The sequence below is a fragment of the Procambarus clarkii genome, chromosome 41 (genome assembly GCF_040958095.1).
Source record: "Procambarus clarkii isolate CNS0578487 chromosome 41, FALCON_Pclarkii_2.0, whole genome shotgun sequence".
Classification (NCBI taxonomy): Eukaryota; Metazoa; Arthropoda; class Malacostraca; order Decapoda; family Cambaridae; genus Procambarus; species Procambarus clarkii.
Window position 1 is genome coordinate 19,857,127 of NC_091190.1, and position 26,330 is coordinate 19,883,456.

General features: G+C 40.1%; 1 protein-coding gene across 1 annotated transcript in view; it reads right to left on the reverse strand.

Moving 5' to 3' along the window:
- LOC123761221 (tyrosine-protein phosphatase 99A) overlaps positions 1–26,330 on the reverse strand; it is a 67,777-nt gene that overhangs the window by 225 nt on the left and 41,222 nt on the right. Inside the window, exons 6-16 of the mRNA XM_069339163.1 lie at positions 25,348–25,498; positions 22,553–22,767; positions 22,018–22,062; positions 21,033–21,158; positions 16,299–16,465; positions 14,003–14,132; positions 10,860–11,027; positions 7,686–8,045; positions 7,341–7,555; positions 4,719–4,854; positions 1–3,369 (exon numbers count right to left, since the gene is read on the reverse strand). The exon at positions 1–3,369 is cut by the window's left edge and continues 225 nt beyond it. Coding sequence (XP_069195264.1) covers positions 3,007–3,369; positions 4,719–4,854; positions 7,341–7,555; positions 7,686–8,045; positions 10,860–11,027; positions 14,003–14,132; positions 16,299–16,465; positions 21,033–21,158; positions 22,018–22,062; positions 22,553–22,767; positions 25,348–25,498 — 2,076 coding nt within the window. The 3' untranslated portion in view covers positions 1–3,006. The remainder of the gene's footprint in view (positions 3,370–4,718; positions 4,855–7,340; positions 7,556–7,685; positions 8,046–10,859; positions 11,028–14,002; positions 14,133–16,298; positions 16,466–21,032; positions 21,159–22,017; positions 22,063–22,552; positions 22,768–25,347; positions 25,499–26,330) is intronic.

Here is a 26,330-nt window from a genome sequence, read left to right on the forward strand (position 1 = left end):
TCATGTTACTTTTTTTTTGTAATAAACTTAAATGCATAAATATACTAAAGTTTCTGCACACACAGCCTAGACAGACTTATTAAGCCATGAGGTACACAGTTCTAACAAATTCTATCTGTACAAATATTTACATACAAAAGATTCCTTTTTACATACCATAATTCTTTGGAAAGGGAGAAGAAAAATAAAAACCAAAGTCATTTGCAGTGATACTGGAGACACTAATGTTGAAGACTTGGCATCATCAAATGACTGCTTCCCTGCACCAGTCTTGGACATGCATTATCAAACAGACGATACAAAACTATAATCATTTATGATTTCTCTGAAGTTAATGAAATTGAACACTCAAATGAATATAAATATGAAAGTAATGCATTGGAATTCTACAACATGAAGCATCAACTGTAGACAACTAGCTGCTTATGGGTTGTATATTGTCACTGCACCCAAGACACTAGTGGGAATGTCATCAATGCCGATGAACCACTGTCAAACGTAAATGGTAACATGTTACACTGGTATTCAATTATACCATTATAAATATCCCTGTGCACACTGAGTAACAAAAAAAATTAATTGATATATCCCATGTTACATATACCATCAGCTGTAAACAAAAATTCAACTACCTATATATTCAACCGCAAAAAGTCGCTTACTATGTGTGTCAAGTGGCTAAATGTGCAACATATCTGACCCGCAAGCAAAGTTGCTTTCAATGCTGACATATGCAGCTTAGTTGGGTTGGTGAATCACTGGAAATGTGAGAAATCCTGAGGTAATTTTTAACACTGCCTTGCAATACACCACCAATCCTCGCTAATCTAGTCATACCTCATACAAAATAGTTGCTGTACTCAATGATTTACTATAGCTACAGTAACACTTGACACCTTTAACCCTGTGATCATAAAAAGTTGCACGCATTTCTTGAAAAATTATTAGGGTTTTCAGCTTAAAAATGTGGCGAGTTAACTATGTAAAGAAATTGTTTTTAACGAGAATTGATGGTAATATTTACATTATTTTCCTGATTTTTAATTGCTCTGCTGAATTAAAATTGTTTGACTAAGGGAACTGGCAGTATGATTTTTGTTTTGTTTTAAATCTACTGACAAAAACAAACTTACAAAGTATATACGAAAAGAAAATAAAACTTTGTACTCTGTATTCATGGTTTTGAAAATCCTGTAATATACCTCAGCTAAAAGTAGCATGACTTGTGCAACCCTAAACAAATATTTTTTGCACTGTGATGTAAACTAATTAATATGTAAAGACATGAACATGGAACTCAATAACAACAACAAAAAATTGATAAAATTACACACCAATTTGTGCTTTCATGTAAATTTGATAATGAATCTCTAGCAAGAAATGAGCACAAAGTAACTTTCTTACTGTAAATTCTGCAAATATTAATGATTTTGCCACAAACAAGACTATGCTAGCCTGGAACAATATATAATACGTAACCTGAAGGCATCATGACAAACTTGTGGACTTTCTATCTATATCAAACATGATCAGCTCTCTGAAAAATCAAATGCATATTTCTGTATGACCTGACACCACCTACAAAACCAGATTATTGAATGATTAAACTTTCAAGACTCACCTTCATGAATGCCAGAGAATACTAAGATTTGCTAATTACCTTTACATATTTATTACAATTTTTAGAATTCTATTTAAACCGATTATTAAATAATTAACATGTAAGCACCCAATACTGACTCGCATAATCTTATGCAATAAATTTGAATTTGTTTTACTTCAATTTCAGCTACTGTACTACAACTAAATGCATTTAGATCACAATCAGTAGAGTATTTGTCTGGTAACCCAGTCCACTAATTCTGTTCTTTGTGCAGGGCTTATTGCAAGATACAACCTTACTCATGCACTACTGCATCATAAAAAAATTACACTTCATATAACCATTTAGTCATAAAATGGAGAGAAAAAAAAATTGTGAGAAAATACATTTTCAGGAGCACTATGGAATCAAGGCAAATGCACCTCCATACCAAAATATCTATACTATAAATTACAATAGCTAAGACTAGATGTCTTTTACACACGGAACACTCTCCCTCTTAATTCTCTCGGTAATCACGTAGAAAATGTAAGCTATAAAGCAGCATGTAAACAAATACCTTTATAAGAAATGAAAGACACCACAGACAAATTACGAAAATTATTCTGTACACGCAGGGTAGGCCACACTATGGTTCCCCTCATTCTGTACACGACGGGGTAGGCCACACTATAGTTCCCTTCAATCTGTACACGGCAGGCTAAGCCACACCATGGTCTCCCCTCATTCTGTACATGACAGGGTAGGCCACATTCTGGTCCCTCCCATCATTCTTATATGACAGGGTAGGCCACAATATAATCCCACCCTTATTCTGTACACGACAGGGTAGGCCACATTATGGTCCCCCCCTCATTTAGAAAACTAGCTATACACTGTACAAAAAGCAATTGTCTGGGAAAGCAGCACAGAATTGCCCTGGAGCATGTAAGACAGGCAAGTAGTGAATAGCAGCAGGACACGTGCTTCTTTACACGTGAACTGGCTACTTTACCACTACTTTGTGGGATCGGCGCACCTAACAAACTTTTACTGCTTATGAATTTCCAGGACGAATGCATCACTTACAACTAACAATGTCTTTTATTAAATACATTAAATGCATTGATGTGTTTTCATTGTCAAGTCAGTATCTTGTATCACTAGATCCTGCATTTTAACATTTCAATCATCACCAGCTTCATTTCAAATAAAGTACCTGTACACAATTATAATGTCACATTTCACTCGTCACTTCACATACACCATATCCTCACCTTTCACTCTTGATTTTATAAACACTCATTTATTATTTACAGTATGCATAAGACAAGAACTTGGCAGTAGTTCAATTTGTCATCTTGCACGAATGCACCACTTAAAATATTATAAATAATGTCTTTTGTTACAACTGTGAATAAAATTCAAACTGGAGGGATATCTGTCGCTTGTGGTGTGTCCTCCATACCTTCAGGCGGGACTCTGATGGTCCCATTGCCCGTTAGGGTCGCATGTCCATTGGAGGGCACCTGACCATTTGCACATGTACTTGGAGGTGTGCTAACAGCAGGTATGGTTGGGGCTGATGGGGTAGGAGGAGGAGAAGTTATAGGAAGTGGTGAAGGAGGTGCCTTAGGTGATACTGGTGCTATGGGGGCAATTGTGGTTACAGGAGGCATGGTAATTATAGGGTCGTTAAGACCAGCCATGTCACTACTGCTACCACTATGACTACCATCACTCGCAATGTACGATTCCATTGCCCGGTAAACAAACAGAATATCATCCTGTAAATAACAAGAAAAAGAAATGTTGATACAGTAATTCAAAAATGTAATTAAGCATAATGAGTGCATATAATTTTATTTCTAGGCCTGAAACAATTGTCTACCTTTAAATAATACATTTTCCAATTCTTATTTGATTATTTGTCAGTCTAACAGTCACTTACTATCTATTGACAGTTATCCAAAGAAGGATAATTTCACAATCAATATTGGCTTATTTATGAAAAATATACTTGACCACATGCTTATTGGGTGCTTTGGAACCGAGACTGTATTAATCAACTGTGATCAGATGATTTTCAGGATGATGAACCACTTTGGAGGAAAATTTATAACTTTATGAAAAAAGTTCAAAAGAACAGTATTTCGTTTGTGCTCACCAATTATGAGCCTTTATGAGTCATGGTGTCAGAGTGTAATATATAGCAGCGCAAATCTGTCTTGTTGGCATCAGATCAATTTTCTTCTTACACCATCTCTGCAAGATTACTTAAATATTCTTCTGCACCAGCAGCATCAGCCTAATGCCACTTGCCATGTACTCTAATGTCATGCCGAAGTTTAAAGCTTCTAAGCCTTCAGTGTATAAACACTGTTCAGGAATTATCACCAATTTGTGAAGTTCTCTCACTTTTTCCATGAGCAGCTAGCCTGCCACTGGCCTTTTCATCTCCTCGAGCTTCAGCTTGTACCACTGCCACACTCTTGCTTGTGGTGTGACGTCACATGGGTAGGAGGCACTCATGTGGTGCCTGACACGGTCTGGCCCCATCTCCTACCACCACCACCGAACAGTGAAGCCTGCCACGCATTAGCCTCACCACTTTATTGCACATTTTTATTCAAACCAAAAATGAATAACGGATATATCCGGAAATACAGTGTCTGGAGAGCATGTGGTCATCTGTATTTGCTATGTTTCATGTATCAACTGCACTTTTTAAGCATTCTTAAATTTGTGAAATTATGGGGCTTTGCTTTAGTACACCGTGTTTTGTCTGTGACCAAGTTAAATCATACGAAAACATTGGTGATAAAGGTGTACATTGGTGATAAAGGTAACACCAGAAGTGCAAACTCTTCATGGTTGATCCAAAACTGATTCAATTCCCTCAAATACCCTTGCCCTTCTAACATGGACTCATGAATGAAATCAATAATTTCCATTATCTAAAAAGATTGCTAAAATATTTGTAAATTTTTACACGAAAATACTGTATTTGCCAAAACAATTGAATCATCTGAGTATTTACTTTAACTGTACTGTGTTGAATAACAATGATACAGTATATAGAAAAATGTTCCATATGTCAAAATTCTAAATTCAAAACCAAAGTATAATTGCTTACCTGACTGGTCCAAATACTGGGTCTTCTGTTATGGTAAAGTTTACAATACATGTAAGTATCCAAATGCTGCTCAAACTCAACTTGACTTTTTAAGGTTGTTAATGCACTAAATGTGGCTGCCTCGGTACCACCATACCTAAAACAAAAAAATATAATATGTGAATGAAAATTGAGTATTAAACAAAATGGGGTATGTAAATAAAGTCCTATGTAATAGGATTTACAAATTCCTATGTAAAGTGTTTACCACTGTACTGAAAAACAGCGAACAAAAATGAATTATTGCTACCGTGTTGGTCGGCCACGTTCACACACTCACTCATGCTCAGAAGTCTCTTTCTGCCCTTGCCACCCACATACATCCCAGAGTTCATTTGCATGTACTTTGCATATTTACACTATTTATGCATTATTACACAGGAATTATTGAATATTGTAAACTTCATTAACAAATAAACAACCTGACATTTGGTGCCATCCGGCTAGTAACAACCCAAAACACTCCCCCTTTCATCCCATCCCCATGACCTACTAGCCTCCAGATTTGACTAAACTTACTCTATTTATGACAATTCTCCACACAATATGTAGCTTAGAGTGCCATAAACATTGTAACATTCTACAATTTGTAAAACCTGGTTTATATAAATTGCTGTAAAATTACGAAAACTGTGCTAATAGTAAATTAAACTCCTTTGTGTTGATTCAACTATAAAAAAAAAAATTCTTCACTCTAGATTCTTATTCTTGATTGTATTTTCCTAGTTCAAATATACTAAATTCAAATAGTATTTAGGAATAATTTTCTGAATTTACAATGCTACCATATGCTTCAAAATCATTTTCAGCTTGGTAATGAGCAAATTGCACCTGTTGGTGCTCAGGTCTGACTCCCTCCTCTTCCCACTCTGATATCCCCCTCTTTCACCCTTCCCCTCCCCTCCTCTTCCCCATTTCACCACTTTTCCCTCCTCTTCCATCCATTTCAGTCATTTTCTGATGCGTGGCTTGGTCTTCCACATGTAATTCTATAACAAATTTTCTATTATTTTATTGAGGTGGCTATGGAAAGCAAATTCCACTTTTAAGCCCCCAACACCCACATTCTGGCAACTTAAATTTTGAATGTAATTGTATACAATGCTTTATTTTATATGGACATAAAGTGGAACCTCGGTCTACGAATGCCCCGGAGTACGAATTTTTAGCAGGGGACGGTTTTAGCAGTAAGCAGCAGAGGACAGTCCTTCTAAACACTCACCTCCTCCCTCCCTCCCCATATGCCAACACCACCACTCCACCCCCCCATATACCAACACCACCACTCCTCCCTCCTCCCCCCTACACCAACACCACTTCTACCTCCCTCCCCCCTACACCAACACCACTCCTACCTCCCTCCCTCCCAATATCAACACCACTCCTCTTGTTTCCCTCCTCACCATTATGAGGAAGGAGGAAAAATACGCCAACAAGAGTCCTCAGTAAATATAAAGTGCAGTTAAATGTTCACTTATTTTATTCATGGTTTATATTTATACCTGTTTTGTGTATGAAAAATGTAAATAGTAATCTGTATAAAATGTATTTTTAAGTTAATATTTTTGGGGGGTGTGGTACAGATCATTTCAATTTACATTATTTCTTATGGGAAAATTCGTTTAGGTGAACGAGCCGTCTCTTGGAATGGATTAAATTCGTAGACCGAGGTTCCACTGTACAGTACTTTAATTTCAGAAGAAAGCTATTTTTTGAGTATATTAAATATTTATTACTTTTTTGGGTGGGGAAGGAGAGGTGCACTCTTAGGCAAAGCCATATTTTGGGGCCTACTACTACAGCAACTTGCTATCATTTTCTCTTTATTTCATATGCTCAAATATTATGTAAGAAATTAAATAAAAAAATAAAAATAAAAAAAAAGGCTTCACAGGAATTTGCACTAAAATAAATACTACTGTGTTGCAGAAGTCTCTGTTCTCAACCCACAATTGGGAATCCTGGGTTCGATTACCAGGTGGGACGTGAGTAGTCGAGCCAGCTTATTTTCACCTATTGCCTCTGTTTGCCTAGCAATCGATAGGTACCCAGGAGTCAGGCAACTGTTGTCGGGTTGCAACCTTGGGAGAGTCAGTATGGTAGTGCTACCATGGAGGGATGGGGAATGAACTTGATACAAGCTTAAAGCATGTACAGTATACATATACAGGCTTCCTCTACTCTAGGTTAAATTGTAACAGAGAAATTGGTCGCCGATGAACAAAGGGTCATTCACATATCAATCTCTTCTAGAATGCATTTTTAGAAGAGAAATATTAACAATTTTCAAGATCATTAGTACAGTATCTGAAATGAAATTCTTGTATGTTCTAAAATAATTAACAAAAAATTAAATCTATAAATCTTTGTACAAGAAGGTGTTCTCAAAACATCTTACCTGAAATCAAAGGGAGAACAGAATGTGTCATTTCTGTCTTTACAAATTTACATCATCTTTGAACACCAGTAGTCAAATAACAAATCATATTACAATAATTAAACAAGTATACAGGATGTACAGTTTTCATGCACAAGTCCTTCTCCTTCTCACAACAAGCGCAAGTTCAGTACATAAAGTCTTACCTATCAACAACTATTAAAGGTCCATTCTGGTAATTAGTGTGGGCCTCGGAGACTAGTGAGACGAGGCTCAGTGTTGTAGCGAGAGCTGGGAGCGTTTGCGGCCAACCTGGCGCATGGATCAATCTTACCGGCAATTCATAATCGTCTTGTAAGCTCTGTACTGCAACATCCACTGTTACAAGCGATGAGTTCAGCTTCTCTTCTAAATATCGAACCTTAAAAACACGCAAGTAAAAACAACAATAATATATATATTGTAATAACTCATGAATATGTGCTATAAAAATTATTATATCCACTTTTTGGCCCACTACAATCTTGAAGGTATACAAAATTAACTCATACCTTCCAATGTTCGGAGTCAAAATCGTCATGCTGTGCAGGCCAGAACTGTGGAAAACCTTGACTTTCATCCACAGATGTAAGAACCACAACGGTCTGAGCATTGTGATCCCAGACCATCTGCCAGAAATCAAGTATAGTAGAAGGAAGCGGGTGTTGAGTGAGAACGAACTCTCGTAGTCTCTGATGACCCATGAGCCAAGTGGCATTGATGTAATCTGACCCATCAACACCCGGTTTCGGAGTTAGATGCACACGGCCATTCTCCATAGGCAAATGGTCAGTACTGCGATTCTTCTCCCTATTAACAGGCTTTACAGCACTTACCACATTGAAATCACGTGGTTGAAAATGGGTCACCAGCTGAAAAATTAAAAACAAGTATGATTGTCCAGGTTAATAAGATTAAGAAACAGCATGTAATCTCTAAGCTTAACTGCATCTAACAAAACCTCTCATGCCCAGTATTTTTTACCTTTTACCTTCTTCTGAATACACACTTGAAACATACTGTATACAATACAATACTCCATAATATTAATACAATAATCGACATTCAAAGAATTACACGCAGAGTCGCTATTTTCATATCTTTAAAATATATATAAATATATTCTACCCACTTCAAGACTCCGAACCAATATAGAAGCATCAAGAGGAAGTGTTGATGCTATGGGCCAATAGGCCTTCTGCAGTTACTTCCATTCTTATGTTTTTATACCCATTGATTCGTGTACTATCTTGTGTAAATGTCAATCACCTCACCCAAAACTTTTGTATCATTATTTATATATATATACATGTATGTTGTACCTAGTAGGCATAACACAATACTTGGCCTACTATGCAAGGTCCGATTTGTCTAATAAGCCAAGTTTTCCTGAATTTATAAATTTTTCTATTTTTTTTCTTATGAAATGATAAAGCTATCCATTTCACTATGAGTTAATTTTTTTATAATTTGAGTTAAAACTAATGTAGATATATGACTGAACCTAACCAACCCCACCTAACCTAACCTAAACAAATATTACTAAGTCACTAATTTATGTTTTTAACACTTTTGCGCTTTAGATTAGAGATAACTCGTCGCCGTTTTCTCTTACGATTCCGCATAACAGCCTACTTTTCTCGTCCATCGAAAAAATATTTCTATAAATTCCATTTTTTAACCGAAATGGATGGGGATACTTTTGTTTTGTAGGGAATTTATTTGCGAATGTTTTGGTACCAGAATGAATATTATATCACATAAACTTCTATGAGTAAAAAAAAAATACACAAAGTATGTTTGGGGGAGTGGCGAGCGTGTGGCAGTGAATATCGTTGATACCCTTTAGCCGTTGATATATCCAACACGTGGGAAATATTTGTATGTGTTATGTATATGTCTGTGTAGGGAATTTTACTGCGATCACTGTCATACAAATTATAAAATGTTTCAACAAGTATAAACATGACAAACATCAAACGAACGAAAACAATGCGTTCGTTTCTGCCGCGAACGCATACTGAGTGACGTGGTTCTATATTTGGCGCTTCTCTTACACATGCTTTGTACAAATGTTATACAGTTCATCTTATAGAAAATTTTATTGCGAACACATTGGTATAAAAAAGAAATACGTACATAGAAAAGTAGGGTCAGGAAACGTATAAACTTTCCAAGCATGATTTCCCCCCTGTGTTTTCGCCAGTGCGCTCGCGGCTAACTACTCTCCATTTCACACACTCTTGCGGGTGGGCAATTACCTATATTAAACATTCATATGCATATGTCCGTGTAGAGAATTTTATTGCGATTCCAATGATACCAAAATTAGCGATGTAGGACAACTGTAGGTTTCGCAACCATTAAGAGAGTGGAAACATTTTGTTGCTGTTTGGCGCTCTTGGCGAGTGATCTGCATAGTTTTTTATTTGGTGTTGATACTCCTTATGCTTGGGCGGCATTTTATAGGTATGCTCTTATAGACAATTTCATTGCGAACACAGTGATACCAAATTTAAATACGTGCGCCTTCAATTATTGTCAGGACAGTCAAAAGAGTGTACACTTTTCGGTCTTACTGCGTAGGCGTGTGAAGTGCCGAAAGCATCTGGGGTATTGTTTTTTTTTGAGCGCCGAGAGCGCGAAAGTGTTAATATAATATAAAAGTAATATTTAAAATAAACCAATTGCAAATTTTTTGTTGAAACTAAAGAAAATCACTCAGCCTATTAGGCAAATCGGGCCTTGCATAGTAGGCCGAGAAGTGCGTTCTGGCTAATAGGTACGACATTATTTTTATATACTGTATATATATAACTAATACATACATACATACAGTACATACATACATACACACACACACACCTCTTTTAGGTATATTTTCCTAATACTGTACCCATGCACTACACCCTAATGCAAGGGTACACCAGATTGAGATGAGTGAGAACCATCTTGAGGTCATCTTGAGATGATTTAGTGGCTTAGCGACTCCGCGGCCCGGTCCTCGACCAGGCCTCCTTTTTGTTACCCACCCCCAGGAAGCAGCCCGTAGCAGCCATCTAACTTCCAGGTACCTATTTACTGATAGGTAACAGGGGGCATCAATGTGAAAAACATTTTGCCCATTTGTCTCCGCCTCCACCGGGGATCGAACCCAGAATCTTAGGACTACAAATCCGAAGCACTGTCCACTCAGCTGTTAGGCGACCATCACTAGACATTTGACCAAATCATCAGGCACATTCAGTTCTGCTTAAAGATGATGAATGTCAAAGTCAGCCTGAACTCTCTCGGTCATATAAGGGCAACAGATGGCTTGTGCAAGACGTATACATGTTTAAAGAATTTGTATATTAAAGAAATTTACCGGTATATTAAAGAATTAGCTTCAACAACTTCTTCCTTCAATATATTCCACTTGTTGACCACCCATTCAGGGTATGAGAATTTTCTTACATTTCTATGACTATTTCCAGCTCCCACTGATGGTTCCTTGTCCAGATGATGCAACAGATCTTACACATAAGGGTTAACTAAATGTGAATACCTTAAGAGAAACCAACCTTTTTTTTCTAAAAAAAAATTAAAGGGGAAATTAAGACTTGAGGGAACATTTCCTAGATGCTGACAGACAATATCTTTAACACAATATAGTCACAAAAAGTTGAGTTTAAACTTTGGCTAACCTTAAATTGATGACATAGAAGATACCAAGGCTGTGGCTTCTCTTGAGAACCTCCTGAAGCTTGCAGCATACGAATGTACCGACTAAGCCCAGACCGTGGGATATTTGTATCCCCACTCTGGATAGCCTCTAAGAGGGCATCATGAATGAATATGTACTGCTCCTCTGTCTGAAATAAAAAAAAATTAATGTAATATTGCCATTACTGTTAATGTACTCTTATATTTAGTGTTGGATACTCTTTAACCACAATACCTTTAATTCAAATGTTAATATTATGGCACTCACAACATTCATTCTAAGCACGTAAAACTTCATAAACAGTGAATGGAACAATTAGACTTTGAGCAAGGAGAAAATAATGAAAACTAGATGTTTCATCACAGCCAATCAAGGAAGGTATCTCCAGTTCCCTATGCTACACATCTCATACAATATGGGTGGATGGATTATTTGTAGTGGTAAACACAGTTGGTTCACAACCAAAAGCCACCAGGCTCAATTCCTGTGCAGGATGCATTTGGGAACATTACTATACACACAATACCTGTGTTCACTTACCAGTAAATAAGTACCCCGGAGATGGGCACCTGTTGTGAGCTCAATCCTCGGCAAGGTCACACACTAGCTTAGGAAACCTCAACTAGCCTAACAGACGTCCTGCTCCCAAAAATGAGACACCATATCCCTAACTTAACCTAATGGAATACATCTTCTGACCTGAGAATGTGATCCCAAACTTGGTGAAAATGTAACCAAGGCTCGTCCAACTTCAAATCCCTAGAATACTTTCCCCATCAGAGAAGAGGAAGGGGTCAGGATTTGAGCCCCACTCCAATCAATTACCCCATGAATATGAGGGAGGTGGGAAATTAACAACAGGAAACTCCAACACCTTGCCCTGCATACCCAACATTGTGAGAGCTCTGCCCCAACCCCCATCACCCATGAAGCATTAAAAAAAAAAAAAAAAAAAAAATCAAGGGGAGAACCGCTGATGAAGAAATGGGCTCAGGAGTTGCAGTCAGCTCTGCCACAGGAATGGCAATAGTTGCTGCAGTTGCCAGTTCAACCTCTTATGACACCTGCAGGGCCTCAAGCATAGGTAGACTCAGTGCTCTAGAAAACAGGAGGGGCTGGGAGGTCAAATAACAGAGAAATGGTATAATGCTGACCAACAGTCACAGGTGGAACCATTAGATGAAGGATTGAACTTGGTGCAAGTTGCAAGAATCAGAGCTTTAAAATCCTCATGAAAAATGGAGGATTCCCTGCTACCACAACAACAGCAATCAAGAGCTGTAAAAGCTCCTATAGAAATTTCTGCCTAATAGGTTGCCACCCGAGACTGGTTGTGCCATAGCAGAAATTCAGTGATAACAAACACTGCACATCTGCGAGTAAAAGACTTCCTGAACTCAACAAGAAGTAATGGAGAAAGTAATGTTGACAGCAGAAATTGCCAGCCTTTTGACTGTAAAAGCATTGCAGAATCAATCATGTTCCAGAGCAAAGAGATAAATGTACCTAATGGATGCATGGGAACTGGCTGCTCTGAACAAAGTGACGAGAGATGTGTTAAACTTTGTTACAAAAAAGGAGTTACATATATGGTTCAAAGATGATTATCATAAGTTGTTGAGTTCCTCCAGCTCCTCAGATGATGGGGAGGAACCCTGAATGCTATGTGCATTTCCCCTCTGTATCACCACGCTGAGGCACTGGAAAAGGAAACTGGCAGCTCTAGGGTCTTTTGTTGTTTTAATTAGCCTAGAACCCAGTTCCTTCAAAAAAACTGGTGGCACTCTTACCCCAGGCGCCGAGTGTCTCGGAAGCAATGGGGACAAAATTGTAGTGGTGATCCAGTTCTCCGTACTTACGGGATTTGGCCGATTCCCCGTGTGTGGCAGCGCCACCCGATTGTGCAATACTGAAGTCAATGTAGGTGTTAGCCAGGGTTGATACATGTGTAGTTCCACACCAACTGCTTGCCATTCTTCCAGGTATCATTCACTGTGATACCATCTGGGCGACCAATAAGAGCAGCAGAGTTATGGGGCATTAGGTAAAGGGGCTCTCTCTCAGCTGGACATCCAATTGTAGTGAGGCTTCTCTTGATAATGCCGTTAACTTCACTGTGCCTCGAGTGCCATCCCACTGTACTTTGGCAAAGTCGGCCATGGTGGCCATACCTGTCGGCCACCACCTTGCTGCAAATACGCCTATATTTGGTGTGGATTGGGGCAGCAAGGCGGAGGGCCACAAAAATTCCGAGGGTGTGTGGTGCGAGACGTGTGCCAGTTGCTGCCGGTTGCCGACATTGGGGTTGCTAACAGTAAGTCCCCTGCATGTGAAGCTGCTACTGCTGTGAGGCAAGCAATGTTGTGTTGTGTTGTTGCAGCACTCTGCAGCAACTTGGTCTATGATGGGGCCATCTCAGCTGGATTGCTTCTGGCCTTTTGATGATGATGGTTGAAGTGAGGGGCCTGCACGAGAGGCCCCCTCGGTGGCACAGTGTATAAAATTGAAATTGTGTATGCCTGCCAGCTGATCTAAGTAGGCAGGTAGAATTTCCTTCACAAGGTTATCGGATGCCGAGGAGGACAGGAAGGCTGGTACAGTGATTTGCGCTACTGTTCAAACTCTGAGGCAATACCCCCCCCCCCCCAAGTCTTACGGGAAGAGAGGTTTGTTTCCACTGTAGGTCATCGAGAGAGAGGTTGAGGGCTTTTACTAACATTGATTTCAGTAAGGTCATATTCACCTAGTTTTTGGCTACTGCAAGATGGTGAGCACCTCAGAAAGTAGGTTAACCTGGGGAGGGACAGGCATCTGATGATGAGGTAACGTGTATCATGAGCATCAATATCCTCAATCCTCCCATCCAGCAATATGGATATGAGTAATGGAATCAACTGCAGACAGCCTCTCAACAATTTATGTTGAAAAGCAATATTACACAAACTATTACTATTAGCAACAAATCTTACATCTCCCACAAAGACCTTCAACATCTTTACACATCAAATGATTTTAAGTCTAGAAAAGCATCCAATTAACCAGTACATCCTATTAATAACTAGAATTGTAATATCATTAATAACATCACTTTGTAATACAAACATGTTATAAAATTTGACATACCTGTACAAGAAAATTTCGCTGAGTGCGAATGTGTTTAAGAAAACCCCATATGTTGAGACGCCCCTTAGTACGTATCTGCTGCAACATGGCATCCAGCACGATATAGGTGCCTGTCCTTCCGACACCAGCACTGATGGGAAACAAATACACAACTTCAGTTCCAGTTCATCATATAATTGTTATTTTGCATTTTACTATACACCACATTACAAGAAGTGTGTTTTTCAACCAAAGACTTGTCACTAGTTACCAGCAATGAAATAAACCTTAATATTTTGTATAATCAATTCTTCCCAATTGAATGTGGTAGAAAAGATAGCCAACAGACATGTAAGAATAAATACTAAATTGTCATTTAATATTTCAACAAATGCCTTTCCATAAACCGAATAGCATACAGTATGTGAATTATCATGGACGATATTTTCAAGATGTTTCATTGCAGTAAATATGTGGAAATAAGACTTGTTTTTAAGGAATTCCTCTAGCAATGAATCTTGAACATCAAAGACAGCCATTATGAAAATTTAATGAAATACTACAGCAAAGTTAAGAGTTGTCATATCTAAGAAAATTTATAAAGTATCTCAAAATAGAAAAATGTGTTTTGCTCTTTCAGGTGCAAAGAGCAAACTTTCAGACTTTCAGACTTGCCTAAATGACTTTGTCAAGAAACCATTTTGATGGAGGCAGGTGATGAACTACCTCAAAATTAACCATTACTAAGTACAGTAAGGCTTTAATTAACTTTCCTGACAATCAATTAATATGCAGCCTTGCTCTAAACCAAGTCAGGTGCATGGGAATACAAGGCCATCTGATCACAGGACCTAGGCAGTCTCAACACAGCTCACCCAGAAGCAACACCATCTCTGATCTACCTCAACTAGACATTCTCACAGTACAACAGCCAGCAACAACTCTTGCCAGCCTCGGTCCCACCAACCATACTGGTCTCTGGTGCCACCAGCACTCTAGAGCCGCACCGCATGGCTTGCCTTGTCATGACGTTATTGTACCATGCATCAACCAACATTTATATCAAATATACAACTAGTTATGTTGTGTGTTTTTTGGCCAAACCATGTCACTAACATTACACTGGTGACCCTGGAAGGACAAAACACTCAGTCGTGACAGAATGGACAAACCACAATATGGCTGCTTACTAGCCATCCACCGCCACTGTTACCCACATGGTTCTACTCCATGTCGTGGACCACTGCTTGGGACCTTGCCACAGCTGTGACTTTCACCATGGACCTCACCAGCTGCTCCTTTGTCAGATTTATCTACCATACCCACAACATCCTGCTATCTTGCCAACTCCTGTAGTTCACCTGCGCAATGTGAAACCTACAGCCTGCCCTGTCAACTCTGTCACTGTCAGAAAAATGCAGTTCATGCAGTGACTCTGTAATTGCCCTGACCAGTCTGACTACTGCCATCATGTCACTCCCTGTCCCCAATGCAGCAACACTGCAGAACATTATTTCTACATCATCTCTCATGACCCTTTGTGCATAGCCCATCCACACGCTGCCTACATCTTGGCACTAGATCTGGCCCACTAGCAGTCTAGAAAGCAATGACCATTATTTTTCTCCTGTAAAACCTATGGCCCTGGTGAACGAGCCCATCTGCATGCTGCCTGCATCTTGGCACCAGATCAAACTGCTCCACCAGCGACCCAGGGAGCAATAACCACGTATTTATGTTTCTCCACGGGTATCTTTTTGCTGCCAGGGAGGGGGGGTACCATAACAACTACAGAACATTAAAAATAATGTTGCAGCTACTTAAAAACATTCCAGGAATTCTATATACTGTACTATAAATGACATCTGCATATGTTCTCATTAGTTTCACGTATTACAAATGACACCCGCACACATGTTCCAAGAATTCCACGTACTACAAATGACATCAAGCAGGTTTCCATCAACTAATTAATGAGCAGCCTTATTCTAAACCAAGTCAGGCGAGCGTCAATACAAGGATTTCTGACCACAGCATTAAGGCATTGATGACCGAAATGTTGTCAATTCTTTTATTTTCAGATTTGTGGGTTGGGTGTCTAATTTTCAGTCATGTTATTGTGACATTATACCATTTAACCTTTAAGTTCATTTATTATATCAATGTTGTGTCATAATTCATTATCAGGATACAAATACACCAACATATTCATGCCATACTGATTACAATTTTCACCAGAGTACAATTAAAATAAATATTTACAGTAATGGATGCAAACCACATCACAATGTACAGACTGTAACAATAACATGCATACCTGCAGTGCACTATTATAGGTCCTGCATCTTCTGGGTTGGCTGCAGCCGATTTACGGACAAATGATAAAACTGGCAGAGGATGGTCGGGAGTGCCATGGTCAGGCCAATTGGTGTAGTGATATTGGTATATGATGCGCTCCCCTCCGCCAGATTTCTTACACTTCACCTAATGGAAGTATTCATGAGTATGCCAAGGACTTTGATATTAATATGATAAAACATCTTTAGATAGGATTTATAATTAAAGCTAATATTTTTTCCTATTTGCAAATTTAACTTTAACCCTTGATAATATATGCCATTGGGAAATCTGGAACTTCATGTCATGATGAAAATATTATACAGAATACATGGTTAAGGACATGGATTCATAAATACAATTAATGGTAACTGGCAGCAACACTAGAAATCTTTGATTACATATCCTGCTTTAACTACCATTATTTCTTAAAGGAGAAAGTGCCATTCCTTAAAAAAAAAAAAAACAGGATTGAATGCAATGAAATGCCATTTTCTGGGGGAGACCCGGAGGTTCCCTGGGGTTATTGAACTGATATGTGATATATTAGTCTAGGGCATTAATCAATAGAGTTCAGCCTACCAGGGACCACGAGCCAGAACCTGGCCCCCCTCTAGGAGGCAAGGAAGCAATGGCCTCTGGAAGCCTTCTTCCCCTCCTCCTGTGGTTGGGGTATTCCTTGTCTGCCATTGACAGGAGTTAGGCCCCCAGAAAGGCATACCAAAACAAACCCCACATCGTAAGAAAACTACAACTGAAGACCGATGCAGACGAGTCACCTTGACCTGGGTAAGACGCGTGAATACCGAGGTGCCAGATTCAAGCCAAAAGGAAGGCAATGAAAGTGGTAAGCTTGCCGCCCAACCCTGAAATCGAACCAGTCCCTGAACTCCAGATGAAAGGGAATGTGCCAGTACACGTCCCGGAGGTCCAGAGATACCATCCAAGCACCCATCTTAAATGATGAAGCCGGACCTGAGACAGAGTGGCCATCCGTAAGAAGGGGCAAGGAATCCAGGGGTTCAGATGGGACAAGTCCAGAATGAAGCACAGATCCACACAGTCCCATTTCAGCACTGGAAACATGTGGGAAATTCATCTGAGGGACGGGGTCGTTTCAACCACGCCCACTACATGTGCACCCACTCCAAGATGACCCGATAGAGCGCAGGGAAAGAAGCCTGCCCTGCCAGCTCCCGAACTCCCCGAAAGAGCCAGAGCCATCCAGTGCCACCACAGGCCGGATGAGACGACCCGAAATGGACACGAATTGTGGGACCAGGGGGCCTCGTAGCCTGGTGGATAGCGCGCAGGACTCGTAATTCTGTGGCGCGGGTTCGATTCCCGCACGAGGCAGAAACAAATGGGCAAAGTTTCTTTCACCCTGAATGCCCCTGTTACCTAGCAGTAAATAGGTACCTGGGAGTTAGTCAGCTGTCACGGGCTGCTTCCTGGGGGTGGAGGCCTGGTCGAGGACCGGGCCGCGGGGACACTAAAGCCCCGAAATCATCTCAAGATAACCTCAAGATAACCAGGCGTGAGCAAACAGAGCGAGCCTCTCCCCATCGCCCTGTCAATGGGGCGATCCATGAAATGACAGACGCCCTTTATGAGAAGCCGACCGACGAGCAGAGCGAACATCGTGCCGACCAGATGACACCGGCTCAGAAAATGGCACCAATGGCACACCCCGACCGGAGGAACCCCAAGCCTTGGCATGACCCTTCCGAGAAGATCGAGAACGGCCACTGCGGAGAACCAACAAGTCCAACATAGGACGACAACTAGAAAATGCTGCCTGCAGAAAGTGCACAACAGCAGCCTCTGCAAATAGCAATGGACAAATAGGCAACGAAAACCTAAGAGCCAGGGCCCAAGTGGATTCCAAGGAGAAAGCGAGCATGACCTGCTGGCAAGCAAGGCGAGAAGCAAAGAACAGCGACACTGCCTCCCTAAGAATCGGTGCAAACAACTTCAACAGTGCGGCTGTCGCCCAAGCCGCCGAGGCCAGCACACCAGACGAGGGCCCAGCACTCAACGCCTCCCCATCCTCCTCAAGCCAGGCCGAAGACAGCTCGAGAAGGGAAAAGAAGCGCAAGACTGAAGCCAAATGCCCTTGAGCAAGCAAGTCCTCAGCAACCAATGACGCCTAAAGGGTGGGAACCTGCACATGCAGCTGTACCAGGCTAACATCCCGAGAAAGCACACGTGCGAACACTCACACATTAAGGCAACTGAACTCGCCCCCCAGGTAAACTTGCAGAATGGTAGCAGCCTCCCATCATTCTAGCGTGCGGGTCCGACAAAACCCATGCCAGGCCCATACGAAAAGAATGTGCAGTCTGCCAGCCAGGAAGACTCATACCACCCTCATACCCCATCCAATACAGGGAAGAAGAACCTAACTCAAAGGATGGATGGATTCATCACAAAGGCAGAATCAGGGTCTCACAGGAGGTATGCAGCAAGTGCCTCCAAAACCTCCTCAGGCGAGATTCGAGAGGCAAAACACCTCCAGAAGGAAAGAGCCGAGGAACCCAAGGGAACCCGGAACCAAACCTGGAGAGGAGCTGACCCCAAATCATACTCATACAGGGACAGAGTGGGTAAGAAAACCCCTCCCCCTGCAATAAAAAAAAACTGTGAAGAGGGCACCAAAACCAAAGTGGGATTAAAGGAAGCCCTGGTCAACTTCTCCCCTGCATCGGGTTCCTCCAAACCAGGACCCGGGGCAGAGCTGTCCTCCACGGCCTCTACCCCCAGAATAAAAGGTGGCAGAGTCCAGGGGAAATGCAGGAAAGAAGGGGGTCTGCTGGTAGGACCCAGAAGCCTGCCAGTAGGAACAGGCTCAGATGCCAGATGCCCAAGCTTCATCACCAACTAAACTCCACCCCGACTCTGAAACCCTCAGATGTTTCAGAGCAGGTAATAGAGGAAGGGAAGGGGAAGGGGCCCTGTGAACAACACCAACCAGGGAAGGACTGGGGAGCGCAGACTGAACCAAAGACGAAGCGACTAACAGACCTCAAGTCCTGGTCCCTATAACCAAAATGGGGCATTCTCAGGGCATCTAAGAGGGCAACCAACCTAGTGCATTGCAGCAACCTAAACCAAGCATGCAACGCAAATGCGGCCTGTACCCGAACCTCAAAGTCTATAGAATGGGTAAATTGGAGCACGAAAAGAGAACCTGTCTCGCAAGATTCCGGGTCAAGGGTGTCGTTGACCCAACAGGCAGCATGACAAAGGCAAAACTGGTGATATTCACCCTGAGACAAGGGCACAGAGCAGCTTTCAAACTTCCACAAGGCGAGTTGGAACTCGGAAGACGCATCCATCGGTCCACCAAGCCCCGACGGGGTTTTCCAGGGCCAGTAGATTGACTGTTACGGGAAGCCCAAGCAAAGTGTTGGCAAGCCAGTTAAACCCAAGAGTTAACAAAAGGGAATGTGCTAAAACATTGAAACCCTTGTGATGTGTACAATTACAGGGGAATAGAGGAGGGTCACTAAAATATCAAAAGGGGACCAATAGGCCAAACAAGGCAGACCCCCTCCAATCAAAGAAAAAAATAAAATATAAACCCCGCAAAAGTACAATGTCCCCAGAGAAAACAGGAACATGGCCGCTGCATACGTATGCAAGTTGTGCAACACTTTGCACCTCAACCAGCAACGCCACCACTTCCTACCCAAAGCCAAAGGCCACGAATCCCCAGCTGGCTCAAAGGGCAGAGCAGAAAGTGCCGTGCAGCAAGAACCCCTACAGAAGAGGAGTCTCAAAGGCATTATGGAAGAGAACCCTAGCACCCAGGGGTAGTACTTACAGGGTGCTTAGAGAAATCAGCCTTAAGCGAATGCAGCCCCAGTACACTGATGTTACACATAGCCACCACCACCTCAACACAGCAGGAAACACCACTAAGACAAAACACTGCCAAGAAATCAAGGCTAGAGTTGACGAATGCCCCAGATTGCAGCAGCCAACGAACTGGAGGTGTGGAGGTGTGAGTAGCCGGCGTGAAATGTCTGGGGCTCCCCTCCTCCTCCTCTTGGGGAGGGGAGGGCTGCACAGACAAGCGGTGTATGACGATTGCTTATTTCCTTGAGAGTTGGGGGGGGGTTCTGCCTTCCTGTTTGGTCTTCGGTTGTAATTTTCTTACCAGTTGGAGTTTGTTTTATTATGCCTACCTTTCTGGGTGCCTAACCCCAGTCAATTGATGGCAGACAAGGAATACCCCACCACATGGAGGTTTTCCAGAAATCATTGCTCCCTTGCCTCTCTGAGGGGGCCAGGTTCTGGCTCGTGGTCCCCGGTAGGCTGAACTCCATTGACTAATGCCCTAGACTAATATATCACGTATCAATCTGATAGCTCCAGGGAGCCGAAGCGGCTCTACACAGAAAAAACGCATTTTGAGGTCAACCTTATTTAAAAAAAAAAAATATTAAAATTTAAAAGACAGCAAGCTAATATACAAAAAAAAATCTAGATAATGTAGATTGCAAAGTTTTGACATTTTAATGCTTGAATCAGAACTGAAGACTGTATCTTTCCAACAAGTTTTATAACAATATTTAAAATATATTTCACCTAATTTATGAGAATAAGTTTACATTATCATTTAGAATGACACATTTCCTCTTACACAATAATCATAAGACTATTATTTTCACTACAGCATAGACTAAATTTAATAACTTTACCAACATACCTTTGTGTGTCTAATAGCAAATTTTCTAATCGTGTATGTAGCGAGCACTTCTTCGTGCACTAATCGCACTTGAATCAAGCCATATACTTCACTTCCTTCCTTAGGCCAGTACTGGTCGCACTTTTTCTGTAAAGTTGAGGGATACAACCTAAATATCTTTCCACTTGTTGTTAGAAGTTTTGTCTTGTGGCTGGCTATTCTTGTGACACTATATATTGATACAACTTTGTGAAAATTACACATACATTTACGTTTAAATTTGGATCTCTAGCACTAGCTAACCCATCTGCCTTCAGCATCATAGTAAATTAAAACATAAACAAACAAAGAATACTTCATTTGTTACATGCAACATTTAATAGAACCATCCACAAGGGCAAAACTCCTACTAGTTTAAGCTATCAAATTGACTCCAGGTAACAACCCAGATGGCATAATCAGTTTCTAATTCTACAACACAACTAGAACAGCTAGAGACTAATCCCCTCCCACTCCCCACTTGGCCGACACATAATTTATCACCTACGGGGAACAACTTTGTTGGATGCACCACCAAGAATGATGTTACAAAGCTATCAATTACAAATTAACAAAAATATCATTATATGAGCTGCAACATAAAAGGGGTTACACTGCTATTCCTTCTTGTATATCACACATGAAGATCCATCCTTGGTGATATTAATCATTTCACAAAACAATAATAATATCAATTCAAAAACTGTCAGAAAGATGGCCAAACAAGTAGAATGTGCAAAAAGAAAATTAGTGAAGCAGTTTTTGGAAGGTTTTTCATATTGTTACAATTATTAGTTCTTAAATTATATTCCATACAAAAGTACTCTTGTAAAATATTGTGCTTTAGACCAAGTGGGTTGTTGGTAGTAGCAAGCAAGGATTGGTTGTGTACAGTGGCATGCCAAGCGAATGTCTCCCTTGTGCACACCTAGCATAAAGAAGTTTTGCACTGTGTATTATACAATACCTCTAGGCATTGGGTAGCTAGCTTTGGCTGTTTTTTAACAGTTTCCTATGAAAGGCAGAAAAGGAAAGAAAACAAATATTACCTTTCAGTCCAAAATGGTTGATGAACATAAAAGCTGAAAAGATTAGCTTCACTTGTCACTTTGACAAGGATGAAATAATTACAAGAAAAATAACTTAATGCTCCAGTAAGTGTAATTTTGTTATGTCAAAGCATGAATGTAAGTGGCTTAACCCTAGAGAATAATTCAGAGATGCTTACAAAACTCTTGTTGTAATTCATTGCTCAAACGACTTATTCAAATGAACACGTATTTGATGGCAATATCATGCACAGTACCCTGCTACATTGGATGTCATTGTGCACTACTGTACTTACACGCCACACATTCTTATCATTAATGGGTCTTTGCTTCAGCAGCTGTGATGTTAAAGGATGTACTGTACTCTGCATAAATATGCTATCAAATACATTAGTTCTTTAACTAATACAGTACTAGATAATACTGCAATGAAAAGAAAATTTAGTGACTTACCCGTCCCCTTTCCACGAGGTTAGTGATCATGACGATGATGTGAACTCTTTGTTCCCACACCATTCGCCAAAAAGTGTCAAAGGTAGATGGCAATGGCCCTTGGGTGCCAATATATGCACGAGCTTTGTCATAGCCATCTATATAATTTGCATTTACATATTCAATGGCTTTTTTCTGTCCTGGAAGTGGACGAAGAGGGACTCTTGTATGATCATCTGGAAAAAGCAAAATAGAATTAACTTTCTTATTGAAATTATATTCTCCAGCCACCTTAAATGTTAAGTATGGTACATGTACTCCTATACATAAATGCCTAACATATTATTTCACAAATTTAGATTATACCTGTACTATCATTTAGTACATAAAACAATTATTGCAATTCAAGCTAAAGTTATCCAGAACAGTACTACAGTACATTGTTCAAACACACACGGCTATAATGTTACCTACCCCATCTTGACTTCCTGGAATAACTAGACCAAATACTGTACTGATTGAACATTGTTTATAATACAAATTACAATTTAAAACTTGACAAAGTGCTTGACATCTGATTTTGTATAAATTAAACCTTGGAAATACTTTTGCTAATGATAATTTTCTTTGCATTCACACTGTAGTCACCCGAGATCCCCCCAACTTTACTAGGCAGTTTCATTGAATATGTTTTGCTCTTTCTTTGTCTCAGCTAAAGAAATATGCAAAAGCAAATATGAGTTCTGTGTACCCAAGGGAGTTTTAAAATCTTATGCTGTACCCTAATATATCACCTGATGGGATGCACAGCCAAAGGGATCAAGTGCCATTTGAGTCCAAGTTTAACAATGGAAGTGTAGACTTATTTTGAAGGTCGCGAGGTGGTTAAAACCATACATGGCAATTTCTAAAGTGGATGAACAGATTACCTTGCAATGATTTCGGGGCTCAACGTTCCTGTGGCCCGGTCCCCAACCATGCCTCCTGGTTGCTCGACTGGTCAACCTGGCCTCCTGGTTGCTGGACTGGTCAACCAGGCTGATGGAGGCAGCTGCTCACAGCCTGATATATGAATCACAGCCTGGTTTATCAAGTATCCTTTGGAGGTGTTTATTAAATTATTGAACACTGAGAGGTTGGCCAGTTTATACCCTTTATGTGTAGTAGAAGCGTGTTGAATAGTCTCGGGCCACGATGTTGATAAAGAGTTCTCTCTCAGAGTACCTATTGCACCTCTGCTTTTCAACGGGAGTATTCTTCACATCCTGCCATGCCTTCTGGTCTCATGTGATGTTATTTCTGTGTGCAGGATTGGGACCAGCCCCCCTCTAATATTTTCCACATGTAAATTATTACCGGAATGTATCTCTCCCGCCTGCGCTCAAGAGAACACAGATTTAGGCATTTTAGTTGGTCCCAATTGTTTAGATGTTTTACTGAGTGGATTGGAGCAGTAAAGGATCTCTGAATGCTCTCTAGGTCAGCAGTTTTTCCAGTTTTGAAAATGCCTGTCATTGTGCAACAGTATTCCACTCTAGAAAGCACTAGTATCTTGAAAAGTATTATCATTAGTATAGCATCTTTAGTTTGAAAGATTCTTGTTATCCAACCTGTCATTTTTTTTGCAGTTGTGATGGCTACTTTAATATGTTTTAAAGGTAAGAACTTCTGACATGAGTACACCCAAATCCTTTACATTGTTTTTTTGTTCTATGGAATGATCTAACCGTTCTGAACATGGTTTCCATTTTTATATTTTTACTTTTTTCTGTAGAGCGTCTTTTTTTCATCCTGTCTGCTACATGCTTAGACAATATGGAAGGAAAAAGTGTCAGGGGCAATCTGAATCTTGGGTGGCGCTGAGCATTTTCTTTCTGTACAAAGGATAAAGTTTATGTTCGATTACCCAATTTTTTGACAAAACAGTGATTCAAGTGGTAAATTTTTTATATAATTATCTATTTTTACAACTCAGTTCAGTTTAGTTTTAATTTTGTGTCCTAGAATTCTTGCAACTAATGCTTCATGACACAAAATGAAACTTTACAATATGATTTTAATTTCTCATCAATGATACCAGTTCCATGGTAAACCATTACAAGTACTGTAGTCATTTAATGCATTAAATATACATATTCTTCATTTGTTGTGATTTTCTCAATCACTGAAGAATAATAACTGTTCTGTGGTCTTATTAGCAGTACTGAACATCAAAACAAACCTCCCATCAATCTCTGTCGACTCTCTATCAACTTGGATAACATACACAACATTTCTCTTATAACTTTACTCACTACCTTTATCAATGCCAACAGACATGCTATGAAATGCGACATTCCACATAAGACAGGCATATTTTTTTCAGAATGCCCAATTATTACATGTCAATAAATATGCAAAAATATTCCAGATTTTATAAAATATATTATTATTCCAAATATTAGAATTATTTAGATAAAATTAAATTTATAATTCTCAATTTCATTGCACAACAAATGGCAGACATCTATATTTCCTACAACTAAAAATGTTATTATAAAAAAAGTTGTAAATTATGTACAGTATTAGAGACAACAGAAGTTAATGTTAAGACTACAACGATAAATTCATCAGTTTATGAACCAAATGTTGACTGACTTAAAGCATGTAAGATAAGGAAATATAAAGGGGTATTGAGGTTGCAAAGACTGATCAATCACAATTTTGTTGTGACAGGACCTGAAGATAGATGCATGGTTTTCATAAAACAGTGCCTGTGCCTACAGGAACAGCAAGCTTGTTTAAAAAACCTTGCCATAACAAACAATTCCACTCACATGCAACGATGTTGAGGTAACGGTTCTTCTGTTTATTGTCCGGGTGCTGGGAGTGCTCTGCTGGGTGGTGTTCCTGGGCCGAGGCTGCTTGAATTGCTTCATATTCTTTGGAAAATGCAATGTCTCCATCAGCATGCAAGTCTGCTACGTGCTGTAAGGTTATAATAGAGCCTTAACAACAGAGCATATGTGATCACTACAAATATTCACATCACCTATTTGTGTTTATAAGAATGTCCTCTCACATGATGTGGCACTCCAAGACAGTTTGTCTGTTTTGGTATTCATTTAGTATTGTTTGATGCTTTATTTCGTGTGGAAAAGTTCCTTTCTATGGGAAGTGGCTTCGTGTAGAATCTTCCCGACATTTCATCCACCTTTAAATTGTAAAAGACTTTAGAAGCAGCACTGAAAAAATCCAATAGTCTACATGCTGTATTGGCTACTACAGTAATGAAGCAGCTAGCACCTGCTAGAACTATAGTAAAGAAAACTAGAATGAGTCAAATAGTTCCTTAACACTTGTATTCAAACATAACATTTGAATGAGTAAATCTGGAAGTTACCAATAACAGAATCAAGCACTGAATGGAACGTAATAAGCCTCACTCTCTGGGCAGCCTTGGTTGCTACCCAGTGCATTGACTCTGGTACCACAGAAATATCTATAAAGCAACAGTATCAGATTTCTGAACTAGCGTATGTCTACCAAGTACCAAATGTGAAAGCCGAAGAGATTGTTGTGTACCTACAAGTCTCGAAATTACAATCCCTCTGCACTGGATCTAACTACTAACACTGGCCCAGACAGCAACAATCACATTCTTTTTCTCTACACAGAGATCTTTTGTCTAGCAGTCAGTTCCAGCACAGCATAGCAAGGAGTAAAATGGCCATACAGCCTGAAATGACCTGAGATAGTCTCTCCATATGCCAGAATAACCTATCTCAAATATTTACTATGACCACTAAAGTGTGTTTAC